The 16,267-nt window shown below is 45.4% G+C and overlaps 1 protein-coding gene across 2 annotated transcripts in view; it reads left to right on the plus strand.

The window, feature by feature from the left end:
- The window catches only part of ADCK5 (aarF domain containing kinase 5), a 925,852-nt gene that overhangs the window by 535,973 nt on the left and 373,612 nt on the right, over positions 1 to 16,267 (plus strand). For both annotated transcript variants that reach the window (XM_069621949.1, XM_069621948.1), the window contains exon 10: positions 10,036 to 10,119. In XM_069621949.1, coding sequence (XP_069478050.1) covers positions 10,036 to 10,119 — 84 coding nt within the window. The remainder of the gene's footprint in view (positions 1 to 10,035; positions 10,120 to 16,267) is intronic.

Consider the following 16,267-nt stretch of genomic DNA (forward strand, 5'->3'; position numbering starts at 1 on the left):
CTCCCGGCCTTCGACTTCTGTTAATTGCCTCAATTATCTATCTATTTAAATTTTTATTTATTATTATTTATCTGTTTCTCCTTTGCCCCGCACTCTCCACTCTCCCCCTTCTATGCACTTTTCCCCTTTCCCTTTCCCATTCACTTGCGCGTTCTCAATGTCACTGGGCCTAGTAAGATCGCTGTTGTGTTCTCCACTGTTCCCCTCCCTTGCCTTGTCGCACTCTGGAACACTTGTGTATAAGCGCGATATAAATAAAATATCATATCATATCTTGAGGTTGCCCGGCCTCATGGCATCCTGCATGTTCCTGGTGCCAAAGGCTCACTTGAGAATGAGATCCCTTCAATGGGCTCAGGACACAATGGTCTCAATTCTCGGGCAACATGTACCTACTTCAGGTTCCAAACATTGTTGCACAGGATCTCCTGTGGTGGGCCTGCGAGGACAACATTCTGAAGGGAGAACCTTTTTGGCAACCATGGGCAGAGATATCGGTAGTTACTGATGCCTCACTCACTGGGTGGGGAGCCCACGCCAACGATCTGATGATCAGTGGCCGTTGGTCTCCATCGGAGTCCAAACTACATATCAACGTTTTGGAGGCTGAGAGCAATCAGACTTGCGCTGAGGACTTTCTGCCCTCTGTACGGGGAAAGAATGTCCTGATAATGACGGACAACACAGTGGCCATGTACTACCTCAACAAGAGAGGATACAATACAAGAAGGAATCTTCTTATCAGCAGTTGACCTAGCTGGAGTGGACAATACAGCAGCGGACGCTCTCAGCAGGCATAGCACAGTCTCCCAAGAGTGGGAACTAGCTCAGGAAGTCTTTCTAAAGATCTTCACTCTTTGGGGAACCCCGCAAGTGGTCCTGTTCGTAACCAGTGTCAACCAGAAGTGTGAACTGTTCTGCTCCAGGGAATTTCCCCCAAGAGGAGCTCTAGGAGAGGCGTTCGAAGTGGACTGGGAGTTTCCACTTCTGTAAGCGTTTTTTTATCCAGTCCCTGTCATTTCTCAAGTGATCAGGAGGTTGGGAAAGTTCGGAAATCCATGATCCTAATTGCCCTGGATTGGGCCAGGAGGTCGTGGTACCTGGACCTTCTGGACATGGCCATCTGGCCCTCCAAAATGTCTTCCACAGAGAGGACCTTTTCTCGCGAGAGGAGGGTCGGGTTCTCCATCCAGAGGTAAACATGCCCAACCTTCATACATTGTTTCTGAGAGGTTGAGATACAAGGATTGGGACCTCCCAGATGACGTAATGGAGATTTTGCTTTTGCCCAGAAGGCCAGCAACAAGTCTTTGTACCGCTGCCGTTGGACCGATTCTGCAGCTGGTGCAGGGATAAGAATGTGAATCCCTTTCTATGCAAAACACCTGAGGTGTTAGCTTTTCTGCTGCATTCGGCCAATCTGGGGCTACAGGTTGGACCCATTAAAGGTTATTTGGTAGCACTTTCCATCTTCAAGCACTCGTCTCAGAAAACGTCATATATTAAAATACCTTTGTTGGTACAATTTCTAAAGAGACTCACTAATGTGTTCCCCCCACCTCCTTTTCAAGTTCCTATTTGGGACTTTAATCTTGTTTTGAAATTTCTCATTTATGCACCATTTGAACCACTTTTTTTATGAGGACAAGGTCGCCATTAAGGACCTTGTCCTTCATTCCTACCTAAGAATATATCAGATTTTCATCTGGGACAAAAGTTAGTATAACCTACTGTAAAGGATGAAGCAGACAGCTGCGGGATTAAAGGAACTAAAACGCCTTTATTCAGGATCTTGAAAAAAAAAAAGAATGGCTCAGAGTTCTGAATTAACCTTCTTCTTTCTGTGATATGGATGAGCCGTGATAAAGTGACAGCTAGTCTTCGTATGCCCAGAACATCTCAGGTGTAGCTCTCTCTCTCTCCTCTGGGGTTCTGCAAGAGATTCGGAAAGACGCACACAGTCCGTCATTAGTTTCACCCTTATATAGGGGCTGGAGTTGTTTGGAGCAATCGGGGATGCTTTGTTCTGTTTCTCTATAAATATCCCCATAAACCCCGCCCCCATTCTCTTTGAACAAGGTTTGCCATACTGCCTCTCCCGTCAAAGCCGGTAAACCACGGGGTACCCCTGCCTCTAAGCAAGCCGGTACAACTAAACCTTCCAGAGCGTTGTTTCCCAACAAGGAAGGTGAGTGACATGTGTGTAATGGGAACCGGGAAATGTTCAGTGCCCCGATAGTGTCTGTTTTTTTTTTTCTGCTGGTTTGTGAGGGAAGCCGCACGGTCTGCAGCTGGAGGGGACAGGGGAGCGTGTACGGCACTGTTACAGTTGGCCGTGTATTCTTGCTGGTCGGGGTAGGAATTCGAGGTATATGTGCGAACGAAGGGAGCAGGAACTGCCAGGTCACTGCCGTTTGTGTTTCCTAATATTTCGGCTCCATCTGCCGTTCTGCCGTCAGCCGCGTTTGTATTCAGCCTGGGAAGGCAGCATTGTTTTTCCCACTCTCGGTGGCTCCCAGCCTGTCTCCCTTCATTACCGCGGTGCTCCAACTTCAGTAGATATGACTTCGGCAGCCCATCCACCTGCCCTCCTCCATGTTCATTCCTCTGTTCACAAATCCCCCCCGAAGACTCGAGCCGTTCGGGTCGATCAACGCTCCTGGAAAGATAATCTGGGACCACCTGGAACGATGCTGGTTTATGCACCGTCTTGAAGCAAAAAGCTTGTAGAGTGAGGAACCACCTTAGAACACGCTGGTTAGAATATTTTTGTATCGTCAACCACTGTAGCGGCGCATGGTCTGTAAAGACAGTGAATGACCAACCCAAGAGATAATACCTCAGAGTTTCCACGGCCCATTTAATTGCTAGACACTCTTTTTCCAAGGTAGAGTAGGATTCCTCATGGGGCAGTAGTTTTCGACTAATAAAGGCTACTGGGTATAGGTCCTCCTCAACTCCCTGTGAGAGTACAGCGCCTAACCCAGCACCAGTGGCGTCTGTCGGTAGGAAGAATTCTTTCTTGAAATCGGGACAATACAGAACCAGTAGGACTGAAATAGATTTTTTTAAGTGGTTAAATGACTGAAGGGCCTCCTTGTCCGAGTGGATGGATTTATTGTAGGTACTTTTCAAAGCTTCCGTCAAGGGCGCAGCAACCGAAGAAAACAAAGGAATAAATCTCCTATGGTATCCCACAAACCCCAAACAGGCCCTGATCTACTTCCGGTTGCTTGGCATTGGTAGCTTCAGAATGGCTTCTACTTTGTCTAGTTGGGGTCGAATTTTCCCACCTCCAACTAGATATCCCAGATACCGTGTCTGTTGGGCTCCAATGGTTGTTTTTCTCGGGTTGATTTTTAAGCCTGCTGCGTCCAACTCTTTTATGACTTTTTCCAGATGTTCAAGATGCTCTTTCCAGCAGTTGCTAAAAACTATGTCATCTAAGTAGGCCGAACAATAAGCGCTATGAGATGCAAGCACCTGGTTCATCAATGACTGAAACGTGGCTGGAGCCCCATGAAGTCCAAAAGGCAAGACTGTAAATTGGTATAATCCCGATGGGGTGGAGAAGGCGGTTTTGATCTTGTCTTCTTTTCTTGAAGGTATCTGCCAGTAACCTTTGGAAAGGTCTATAGTAGTGAGATATTGTGCTGCTCCAAGTCTTTCCAACAGTTCGTCTATACGAGGCATAGGATATGCTTGGTAGATAGAAATGTCATTTAGTTTTCGATAGTCCATACAAAACTGGGTGGAGCCATCCGGTTTGGGAACCAGCACTATCGGGGAGGAACAATAACTTGTTGATTTTTCAATAACTCCCAGTTTCAACATCTCTTCAACTTCTGCCAGAACTGGTGCCCTTTTGGTTTCTGGGAGCTGGTAGGGTCTTATTCTGACGTATTGGTTTGGTAACGTCCCTATTCGATGTTCTACTAGTGAGGTCCTACCAGGGTAGAAAGAGGAAACATCACTCAAGGTGTAAGGAACTCCATTAATTCTGTTTTCTTCTCTTCCGTTAATTCAGGACCCCAATGTACTGCCTGGAGGGTGACAGGTTCTGTCTCGCTGTTTTGCATATTCTGAGATACCGAATTCATCCCCATAGGAGTTTTACTGGGCTCCTTCCATTCTTTCAGGAGGTTGACATGATGGTTCTTTCTCTTCTGTCTGGTTGTTATATTAAGTAGTTTACAGATCCCAGCACTGCTACCACTGTATACGGAACCCTCCACTGGGCCAACATATTGCTGTACGATGTTGGCAACAACACCAATACTTTATCTCCTTTCTGGAAGGTTCTTACCCTGGTGGCGCGATTGTAATATTTTTCTTGAGTTATCTGTGAGCGGCCCAGATTTTCTCTGGCCAATTCTCTTAATTTTGTTAGGTTGTCTCGAAAATGTATAACATATTCAGTAAGTTGGGTTTCTTCCTCCTGGTCTTCCCATTCACTTTCGGCCATGTCAAGTACTGTTTGAGTTTTGTGTCCGAACAACAGTTCGAACAGGGAGAACCCGGTGGAGGATTGTGGGGTGTCTATTAAAACCATGAGTACCCATGGTAGCACTCGGTCCCAGTTGGTGACCGTAGGTTCGCTCATTTTTTTTTAACATCTGCTTAATGGTCTTATTATATCATTCTACCAGACCATCTGTCTGTGGATGATAAACTGTGGTGCGGATTTGGCTTATGTTCAGTTGTTGACATACCCTCTGCATCACTCCCGATACAAAATTTCTCCCTTGGTCAGTAATTATCTAGGAGGGTAGTCCCACACGGGCAAAAAAAGGTACCACCAGGTTACAGACTTGTGTTGCACTTGTTCCTCTCATGGGGAAGGCTTCAGGGTACCTTGTTGCGTAGTCCACAATAACTAAGATGTATTGGTGGCCATGGCTATTAGGCTCTAAGGGCCCCACTATATCCATCCCAATTCGGAAAAAAGGTTCTTTTATTAGGGGCGAAGGTTGCAAGGGGGCTTTGGGAGGTATTCAGGGATTGGTTTTCTGGCAGACAACACATTCTTCGCAATACCTTGTCACATCTTGATAAACACCTGGCCAATAGAACCTTTTTAACACTTTTTCTTGAGTTGTTTCGCTTGCCAAATATCCCCCTGTTGTCTCATCATGTGCTATTTTCACGACGGTTGACCTGAAACTCAGGGGTACTAACAATTGTTCTACCTCTATTGTAACTTCTTTGGACGGATATGACTTGGTGTCCCCATGCACACACTTTATAGGTATTGGGGTTTTCAACCCAACCCCGTCCGTCCCTACTTCCGGTCTGACTGCCGTTTGTTTGCTTCCGCTGTCGAGGAGGGCCTGTCTGGGAGTACCATCCACACGGACATCTAGGAAGTAAAGTTCTCTACTTCTCCGGTATTCTCTTCCATGAACAAGACCAAGTTCCATTGGCTCGGCAGGTTTAGGTTTCTTGGGGCAAAACCTCGCTATATGCCCCCAGTCTCCACAATCAAAACATTGAGGCTGACAACTTATTGTTGGCCATGGTGTCGGCTTGGATTCCATTCGTAGTGTCCTTTGTTCCCCTGCTCCCTGGGTTTAAAAAAAAAAAATGTATTTACATGTTTATTGATTTTAAATATAATACAACACAAAATATACAGCCAATAAATGAGCATAAAACATAAAAGCCAGGATCATCACATTAATGAATACACATTCCCTATGGGAAAATTACGGATTCGATACAAATCAGGAAAACAACAGTCTTATAAATTTAAAAATCTGCCCCAGATTTGATCAAACAAGTTCATTTTCTTATCCCTGTATAAAATCAATCTCTCCATTCTGGATACTTGTTTCAGATCATCCATCCATCCATTCTGAAATTGTCGGTCTGTCATCACCTTTCCATTTTCTCAATATGATTTTTTTGGCAGAATTTGACGCCCTGAAAAACCAACATCTCTGTGGAAAAGAGAGACCCTCCATCATGCCATCTTCACCCAAAATTACAGTCATATAATCAAAGTCCAGATGTATCAGGAGAACTTCGTTCATCCTCATAGTGACCCCACTCCAGAATGACCTTAGTTCATAACAATCCCAAATCATATGCGCAAAAGAACCAATAGCATGTTTGCACCTCCAACAGACACTCGAATCTGCCAAACTCTTGCATGCAATCTTTGTGGTGTCCAAAAAACTCTGTTTAGAATTTTGAACTGTCTACACCTTTCTCCTAGATTCAAGGATGTTGGAGCCACATTTTTGCACAGATTTCTCCATCTGCCCTCCGACATCTCTGAGTCTATTATGTCTGACCATTTTGATAGTAAGTCATAGTTTGGTTCTTTATACTACTCAAGATTCTTGTACACTTTTACAGCCATGCCACCTTCTGATTTATAATCTTTCAGCCAAACATGCCACCTCTTGCACCCATCCGGAGTCTTGTTCAGCAGAGCTTTTTTCAGTTTCCTATACTCTCTTATTGTGCAATCCCTGAGATCTTTAACTTGCTTCAGTCTTTTAAAGCTGATCAATTTTCCTTCCTCAACAAGATCTTCTAGCCACTGCACACCACCCAATAGCCAGTTTTACCAGAAAAGAGGTTTTCCATTTAACGTAATGGCTGGATTCAACCAGAGCGAAGTAAATCCATCCTCTGAAACATGCTTTCCGCTCTTGTTCAGAGATTCTTCCAGCATGATCTCACACAAGCTGTTAGTGGAGATGATTTATATCCCGTTCCATCCACCATTGATAGAATTGCCCTGGGGGAAAGAGGCGAAGACATCAGAAGAATCTTCTGTGAAAGGCACCAAGTGGCGAGCCCCAAACGCCAAATGATAATTTTCAAAATCCGGGACTCCCAGACCACCACATGCTTGTGAAAGTTGTAGTTTCCATAGTTTTACACGCGGTTGTTTTCCCTCCCACAGGAAGGACTGAATCGAGCTTTCCATTTTCTTCAAATAACATTTTTTAAGCTGCAAGGGAATCATGCTTAAGACATAGTTAACTCTGAGTTGTCATCATTTTGATTGCATGCACTCTTCCCCATAGACTTAATCTTAACTCACTCCATCTTTTAAAGTCTGACTCCATATTTTGGATAACGTGTGTAATGTTCATTTCCATCATTTTAGCTACATCTTTAGTCAGCCAAATTCCAAGGTAGTGCATCTTGTCCGAACACCAATTAAAGGCAAAATTCTTCAATGTCCAGGTCAAGCATGAATTCGATGCTGGCAGTGCCTCTGATTTCGACCAATTGATTTTATAACCAGAAACTTTGTGAAAAATGTCTATTTGGTTAATTAGCGCCGGAATGGAGGACTCCACATTCTGGACAACCAGCAACATATAATCTGCATAAAGCCAGACTTTTTGACATGCTTCTCCATAAGAAATAGCTTCGATTGCCCTGTCTTCTCGTATCTTCACAGCCAATAATTCCATTGCGATGACAAATAAAATGGGGGATGGGGCAGCCTTGTCTTGTACTCCTTTCAAGTTCAAATTTGTTCGAGACCAGACCATTAGTGTTCACGCTGGCTGTAGGTAAAGAATATAACAGCCTTATCCAATCTATCATGTTTTTCTCAAATCCGAAAGCTACCAAGGCTGCCAGAAGATATTTCCACTCTATCCCTGGGTTTTTAAGGTGGAGCTCCTTGGGAGTGGGAGATCATTTGTAGGCTCACGGACTGATCCCGCTTTTTGAAAAGCGGACGTGATATCAATGGCTTCCGCCAACGTGGGTCGGTGGTGTTGTCGTACCCATGGCTGCATCAGAGAGGGTAGAACCTCTGTGAACTGCTCCAGTTTTACTTTGTCCACTATGTCTTGGATACTGCTACTGGATGGTTTTAGCCATTTTTCAGTTAGATCTTGAATACGATAGTACAACTGTTGGGGTGTTTCCCCCGGTATCAGCTTTGTGTCTGTGAGCCTGATCCGATATACTTCTTCATCCATGCACATACATTCAAGTATGGTCCTCTTTATTTCAGCGTACGCCGTGTCCCCAGCTGGATTGGCTGCTTGGTAAGCACCTTGCATGGTTCCAGTCAGCTAGGGGGCTATGAAGTGTCCCCACTTCTCAACGGGCCATTGAGCGTTGCGAGCAACTCTTTCAAAATTGGTGAAGAAATAACACGGATCCTCCCCGGGTTGGAACTTTTGTAGCACTGCCATAGTAGCCATAGGGGATCCTCTGCTTGTTGCCATAGCCTCAGTGACTTCTTTCAGTGCATCTTGATTCTCAGCCTGCAGCTGGAGTGCTTGTTGGATGGTTTGACGGTCCGTCTGCGCCTGATGAGACTGGACCTGGATGATTTGTTGGAGTTGCTGTTTTCCTTTGGCTAGAGGTTTGATAATGCCCTCCATGGCGTGCTGCCTGATCCCACGGCTGCCACCAAACTTGTAAATGATGAAGCAGACAGCCACGGGATGAAGGGAACTAAAACAGCTTTTATTCAGGATCTTGAAAAAAAAAATATAATAATGGCTCAGAGTTCTGAATTAACCTTCTTTCTGTGATAAGGATGAGACGTGATAAAGTGACGGCTAGACTTTGTATGCCCAGAGCGTCTCAGGTGTAGCTCTCTCTCTCGCTCTCCTCCGGGGTTCTGCAAGAGATTCGGAAAGACACACACAGTCCGTCATTAGTTTCACCCTTATATAGGGGCTGGAGTTGTTTGGAGCAATAAGGGATGCTTTGTTCTGTTTCTCTATAACTATCCCCATAAGCCCTGCCCCCTTTCTCTTGCTGGTCGGGGAAGGAGGTATATTTGAGGTATATGTGCGAACGAAGGGAGCGGGAACTGCCAGGTCACTGCCGTTTGTGTCTCCTAATATTTCGGCTCCATGTGACGCTCTGCCGTCAGCCGCGTTTGTATTCAGCCCGGGAAGGCAGCGTTGTTGTTCCTACTCTCGGTGGCTCCCAGCCTGTCACCCTTCATTACCGCGGTGCTCCAACTTCGGTAGCTCTGACTTCGGCAGCCCATCCACTTGCCCTTTGTCCCTGCAGTCTAACATGTTCATTCCTCAGTTCACACCTACATTTCACCCACCACCTCATCCTGGCAAGGAAGCGGAAAGGTTACACAGACTTGACCCAAAAGGGCTCTGAGTTTCTACATTTCAAGAATAATAATAATAATAATAATTATTATTATTATCAAATTTTCGTTTAGATGACCAACTGTTTATAGGATACACAGGTCATTGAGTGGGGCAGGCTGTAACTAAACAAAGCTTGTCCAGATGGATTATATTAGCTATTACTGTGAGTCTTTGAGCCTAAATGTAATTCTGTATTCTAAGTCTTTGAGTCTATTAGTGATTCCATTCTGGAGAAACAATTGGCTCCTTACCTGTGAGCATATGGTTCTCCAGTATGGACATCCAGAGGCTCCCCTGCGTCCTATCCATCCTCCCCTTGAGTGGATCACTTAGTAGTATTTATAATGGCATCAAACATGTTCTTTCCAAAATCTACCAGGAGTCTTTGCCACCTACCACTCTCATTGGCTGCAGTTTGAGGTGGATAAGTTGCAAAACCTTTGCCCATGTCGCTGTATAAAATGTGCTTTCTATTTTACTGTGTTTACCCTTGCCTGACTACAGGATTTATGCCAAGCATGTGAGTGTATTGTGATGTTCATACTGGAGAACTATAGTTACAGGTAAAGAACTAATGCAGGAGTGTAAGTATGTGAATGGGTTCAAGTTTTGCTTTACCTAAGATCCTATCAAACAAATCATTGGGAAAATATTGTATCTATGAAGAATGTCGAGCTTGGTTAAGCAGTTTTGGGGGTGGAATGGAGGAGGATGGGTGAAGGGGCAACATGGACAGATCCTGCCACCTGCACAGCTTTTACTGTGTGAAGTCATTGCCACTGTGGGATTTATCAAAACCTGCCCACAAGTAAAGGGAAGAACCAACATGCATATTGCCACAGGTTTGAAATTGAGATGTTGTGGTTCCAAATCGGTGCCTTTTTTCATCTCAGCCAGTTCCCCTCAATGTTCTCCTCTTCTGTTCCTACAGAGGGTGCTGACGGCAGATTTCCATGAAGGCTGCAAGGTCAACAATGTGGAGGCAATCCTTGCCCAGGGGCTGAGCCTCAGAGATGTAAGTGAGGCGGATCCTGTTGCTTCTTACCTCATATTGATATTATATGTCATTCATAACGCGCATGCACAGAAGTGTTTCTCGGAGTGATGGCAATTAAATGCAGAGGGAAGGGTGAGGGGGAAGTGCCAGGGGGAGGGAAAGGAGAAGTGGAACCAGGCAGCATTTCCTGAGTGAGTTCTGTTTATACTCTTAAAATAAGCGCCATGCCTTAAAGGATGTATCTGTCTTTATTACTTCAATGTTTCAGCCCTCATGGGTCAGCCCTTCAGGATAACACGTGTTTCGGCTTCTAATCCTTTTTCAAATCCGGGCTAGGTTTCAAAAAGTACTTCCTTTATATTAATCCCCTTTAGTTCGCCTTTGTGTTATTGGGATAGTTTAACTACATGTTGATTGCTTCGTTTGTTCGTTCGGGAGACGAAGGAGTACTTTTTGAAACCTAGTCCGGATTTGAAAAAGCCTTAGAAGCCGAAACGCGTGTTATCCTGAAGGGCTGACTGATAAGGGCTGAAACATTTAATGAAGTAATAAAGACAGATAAATCCCTTTAAGGTTTGGCACTTCTTTTAAGAGTACAAACAGAAAAGCTTTTAAAGATCTGAGTTGGTTTGTCTCTGCAGTACTCAAGAGAAGTGGCCTATAGGACAGATGTGCTAGGAATTGAGTCACGTGGGCTATCTAGACCGGTATTAAAAAAAAAAAAACTACCACCTTCAATCATTGCTCTGAGTGAGTTGAGCCAGGGCAGCATGGCTCTGGGTAAGTGCAAGGAGGCTGGGTGCTGTAGAGGTTACAGTTACAACTTCTAAGTGCACGTTAGTCCCGAAGGCAGTGCAGGGAAACCTTATCATGGAGAAGCCTGGTACCCATTGAGACTCTGGGGGTAGCCAAACAACCAGTCGGCACAGCAGACAGGTAGGTCAGCAGGGGAGTGTGAGGGAGAAAGCAGAGGAGAAAGGGAAGGTCTTGAGCAGCTTCTGGAACTTCAGGTGGTCCAGCTCAAGTTTGAGAGTGGCAGGGAGACCATGCCAGAGGGAGGCACCAGCAGAGGAACGAGAGCTACCACCCACTCTCTGCCGGGAGAAGTGTCTCACCCTCACGGACCTGGAGGTAGCTAGCGAAGGGCTCGAGGCGGAAGGTATTTTGGAAAAGAGAGTTAGATGTAGTGTGGGCCCCGGCCCCAGAAAGCCTTGTGAATGATGCAGAGGATCTTGAACTTGATCCTGTCAGCCACTGGAGAGATTTCAGAGCTTGAGAGATGCGATCCCTGGGCTTGGGGCTAAGGAAACGTTTTGCAGTCATATTCTTGATTAGTTGCAGAGGGCACAGAATAGAGGAAGGCAGATTGAGAAAGAGGTTGTGGCAGTAGTCCAGCCTAGAGAGAACCATGGCCCTGAAGAAAGTGAATTTCTGAGGGAAGGTAAGAACAGGAAGAATAAATCTGAGGAGGTGCAACTGGTAGTAGGCCACCTTGGCAAGGTCCTTGATGTGAGGAGAGAAGGAGACAGTGGAATCGAAGATGACTCAAAGGTTTTTTGCCTCACGTGAAAGAGGGCCCAAGGAGGGTGGCCAGAGTGAGAGAGGAAAAGTGGGAGCAGGGGTCCAAATGAGAAGGATCTCTGTCTTGCTGGCATTAAGGCAGAGATCGTTGGAGGCGCACCAATCCTGAATCATGGATAGACGGTCATGCATGAGCAAGGATGGGGGTGGGGGGAGTCTGAGGGAAGCCTAAAAGAGCTGAGTGTGATCCGCATAACACTGAAAGGGGGCCAGAGGGTCCAAGTAGGCATTGAAGAGACAGCGAGAGAGGTTAGAGCCCATGGGAACACCACATGCGAAGAGCGAGGTTGTACAGAGAAAGGACCCAAGTTGGACCTGGGAGGGTCTGTCCCAGATGGAGGTCAACCATTCTAGGGCCTGCCCTGTGATGCCCGGGTTCACATCGAGTGCATTGATCAGGGTGGCATGATTGACTGTGTCAAAAGCTGAGGAAAGGACTAGGAGGATGAGGACAGAAGGAAGGCTGGAATCAAGATTAGAGAGCAGATCTTCACAGGTTTTCAGGAGAGCAGTTTCCATGCCTCTGGTACCCCACATCCATTCTGAGCTTCAAGATATCTTGGGGCCGGTGACCGACCCAGTTTAAGGAAAATGTAGCTGTTACATGAGCCAAAAGCCAAAAGTGGAATGTGGGCCCAGCTATCTATAAATCTACAGAAAGTGTGTGTATGATTGTAAGCCAATACATTGATTTAGTTGTATAGCATTCCATGCACAGACGTTTGCTTCAAAGCGTAGCATAATGATCCTAGAATGCTTCCAAAGGTTTCTGATGTGATGTTAATCTAAAAGGTCAAGCAGTTTGTAAACTGTACCAGAAACTTAGGATGCCATTGCTGGAACATAATGCACATGTTACCAGTTATATCGCCTTCAAACATCTTTTTTTCAATTTAGTTTTGGTCAGAATACTTAATTCTCTGTGATATTATGCTGAGGTATTATATTAAATGTTGTATAGGTATGACCTCATCCAGGCGTTTGGCTACATTTGAAAACAAACCACTATTGGTTCTGCTGTAACAAATGTGTACAATGTATAGTCACAAAGCTTCACAAGGGAAGGAGGGACACGCCACTCTCCCCAAGTTAGTGACCGAGGACCGGACCAACCCTCCCTTCCTTTCAGGGCCATGGCCAATGTGCAGCCTTTCCAGCACCACTGGGGATGGAGGACGAACACTTCATTGCTTTGGGCTCCATGTGGAGAGAACTCAAACACCACTGGTTTCTGGCAGCCCTAGGAGGTCTCGTTACTTCATATTCAGGGTTCGAAATTGCTGGTTGAGGGCTGGGAGAGCCTAGTTGGCTTGGGAATCGCTACTAGGAGCTACGTTGGACTCCCCAGGCCAACCGGTGCCATACAAGCATACTTATGCACCATTAGCTGTGTTTGGCAATGTATGTAACTGACTATTAGGACACATGTGAAAGATAAGGCCTGCTTACTAGTTGATGTTGGTGTACCCAGATGCTGCCTGTATCTCCTGTCCATCAGATCCTTATTTCAGTCCCTGTCATGTTCCACAAATTCCCTTTGGCCTTATCTCACCTCTTTTTTCAGCCCATTGAACCCCACAGACAGCTGCCCTAACCAGCAGTGTTTGCCACAATATGGTGTGCAGGGGTCCTACGGCAATACATTTCACATCTTGTATAATCACTCCTCTCCCTCATGTAATATTTTATATCCTCAACAGCACCTGGTATGCCTCCTATCACTCATATATCCCAAGGTTTGCCTGGCACGAAACATCTCTAATCTTTCCCATGTAATCCTGTAGCCCAGGTAACTGCTGTCATACCCTATGAAATCCCCCTCTCCCCAATGTATTCTCTTGGATATCACCAATCAATCTTCTCGTTCTCGCTGTAGTCTCTCCCCTCCTCTATGCAATCTTATATCCAGTCACCCCTCTCACACTGCATGTGGTCCCTCTGACGACACCTCATTTAATGCCATGCATGTATGCTCGGGTCGTTTTTCCACAGAGGAGCTGGGCTGGCATCAAAGTACAATTAGTCCCAAACACCTGCTCATTGAAATAAACCACACATACCTACTGTAAAAATGTACATACTTTTACTAGTTCACTACAGTTAAAGACGCAGTAAAATAAGCACTTTATAATACACCCCAAAAAAAGGACTATAGCTAAAAAAAAAAAATAGTGACGCGGTAGAGCATTAATTCTATTTAACCAGAGGGGACACAAATCAGGAGCTCAACCAAACCAATAAATACGAGGCCTATAGAAGTCCTAAAAAGACGGAAGAAAGCGGGCCCAGTACACACAGAATTGCACAAAATGTAAATAACACCCAGATCCCCTAAGCACTGACTGAAGTGTGGTGATTTATTTTACTATAATCTATAAATTACTAGTACATTCTAAAGTTAGTCTTTGTCCTAAAAACTCCAGGGTCTTCCTTTAAAAAGGGGAGGGGCTTTTACCCCACAGTTGCCGCAGATGGGACCCCAAGAAGAGGTCCAGCCCAGTGTACGAGAACTAGCAGGCTTGGAAACGCTGGCTAAAGAGGAGCCCACTCCAGGCACTAGAGATCAACGTTAGGAGGATGCAAAACCCCACTCGTCCTGGACCCGGGGAACCAGCTACAGTAACCGGATCCCAGGACCACATACCAGCATATTATAGAAAACCGTAACGCCGATACAAGGACTCTACTAACCCCAACATCTATATATGAGCACTTTAGCAGAGGTACGTACCCAACATAAATAAACAGGGAGTATGGGCCTTCACCACCCAGTAGAGAGTCCTATAGACACATCCGAAGCCTGGTATATGTGGAAGGCCCTAGACCTAGTGGGCAGCATGCACGGAATACACACATATGGGTAGGATATAGGATAAAAAGGAAAATGGAATTCTACCAACTAAATCCCTAAGGCCTGAAACAACACTTCATATCTATGTAAACTTCCTACAGCATTACACAAGGATTAATGCACAGGCACACATGATAATATATTCTAGATGGAGGGAGAATACCATCATTATAAACTCTAGCCAAAGGTTTCCAAGAATTGGTCAAACATTTTAGCAACAGTTAACAGACTCCTACGTTTCAAGGGAAATGCACATGGTAGAAATTGTCACAATGTTACACTTACAGTCCCATGGAAGAGATGCACATGAAGACTTTTTAAAAATCACAGCCAAGTACCATACTTGATCTAGAGCTCCAGGAACCCTTAAGTGAAGTGGAGGATCCAAGACAAATATTCAGGGGTAGGTAGGTACACCACGGTCAATTTTTGCAGAGTTCCATGTAGGTTTGCAGTTCCTTTGGAATGAATGGGAGATATCAAATTCCAGGCCTTCGGTGCTGCTACAAAGAAGCCCCCCTTTCCTACCTGTGAAAATATACATCTAGGAACCTTCAACAGGTTCAAGTTGTTAGATCTGAGGTCTCGAGTCAATGGTTTACTATGTAACACTTCATCAAAGGTTTCAGTAAGGATGGCCCAGGGAAAGGCCAGGGAACCTGTAGCAAAGCTCCAGCTGACTCGGTGGTCCAAGAAGAACAGCTCAGCAGAAAATGGTCCCAGCTCTGGCTAACGCCTGGTGGCACCTTTTGGGTGTTCTAAACTGACAATTCAGCGGGCAGTTGAGTCTTCAACCATCTTCTGGACGCCAGCAGCGACGAACAGCCAATCAGGAGATTCTGGCAGTAAACAGTGGGTGGCCGTGGCAAAACGGCCTAAAAAGGTTCCCGGCCAGGAAGGTAGTAGGAGACTTCAGAGGAACCGGACTAGACCTTTTAGGAGCAAAAGGCCCAAACCACTCTACCTGGCCAGTCTGTGCTTAGTGAGGTAATGGTAAAAATGGCAAGAACAGCAGGAATTGCGGCACAAAATCTCCTTCAGCAGGTCCTTGGACCTGCTTCCTCATTGCAGAACAGACAAACCAAGAGTGCAACAGTGGCAGGACATAGCCTATATACCCTTGCACAAAGGGGTTGGCCATTCACTATAAGGGGGTGGGGTCTGATGACCAATCGTACTGATTGGTCAGTAGGACTGCCACTCTGCATTCTCTACCTCCACAGGAAGTGAGCGGGCTAGTCCCGGACATATACTATCCTAAACCTGTAAGGCCCTATATGGAGGCTGCCATTTTGTACTCGCAAAGAGCATATGTGGTCGGAATAGACATTTTGAGGCCACCTCTAAGTCACCTAGAATAAAGGGAAGCCCTGAAACACAAAATGGTCAAGAGCAGGATTTGAAAAACTAATTGGCATCCCAGTGGCTACAAAAAGGGTGCTTTGCTGTAAAATGACTTGCACTTGAAGCCCAAATTAAAGTAAAGCTGCCATCGACCTACTCCTTAGAACCTGCGAAAGGTGATTAAATCTCCAAAGGGCAAAAATGGGGAGTCTGAGAGGCACTCCAGGAGCAGTCCCTCTGGCCACCAAAAAAGATCAATGAACCAAAAGAGAATGGTGAAAAAGCAAAAAAAGTTGTACGGCCCAAAAAAATTGGCATTGGAATTCTCAAAATAGGATTCTGGCTTAACACAGACAATGAGAAGACCAACAAGGACACATTGGAGAACCA

This window comes from Ambystoma mexicanum, chromosome 5q (assembly GCF_040938575.1).
Source record: "Ambystoma mexicanum isolate Mex_15411 chromosome 5q, UKY_AmexF1_1, whole genome shotgun sequence".
NCBI classification, from domain to species: domain Eukaryota; kingdom Metazoa; phylum Chordata; class Amphibia; order Caudata; family Ambystomatidae; genus Ambystoma; species Ambystoma mexicanum.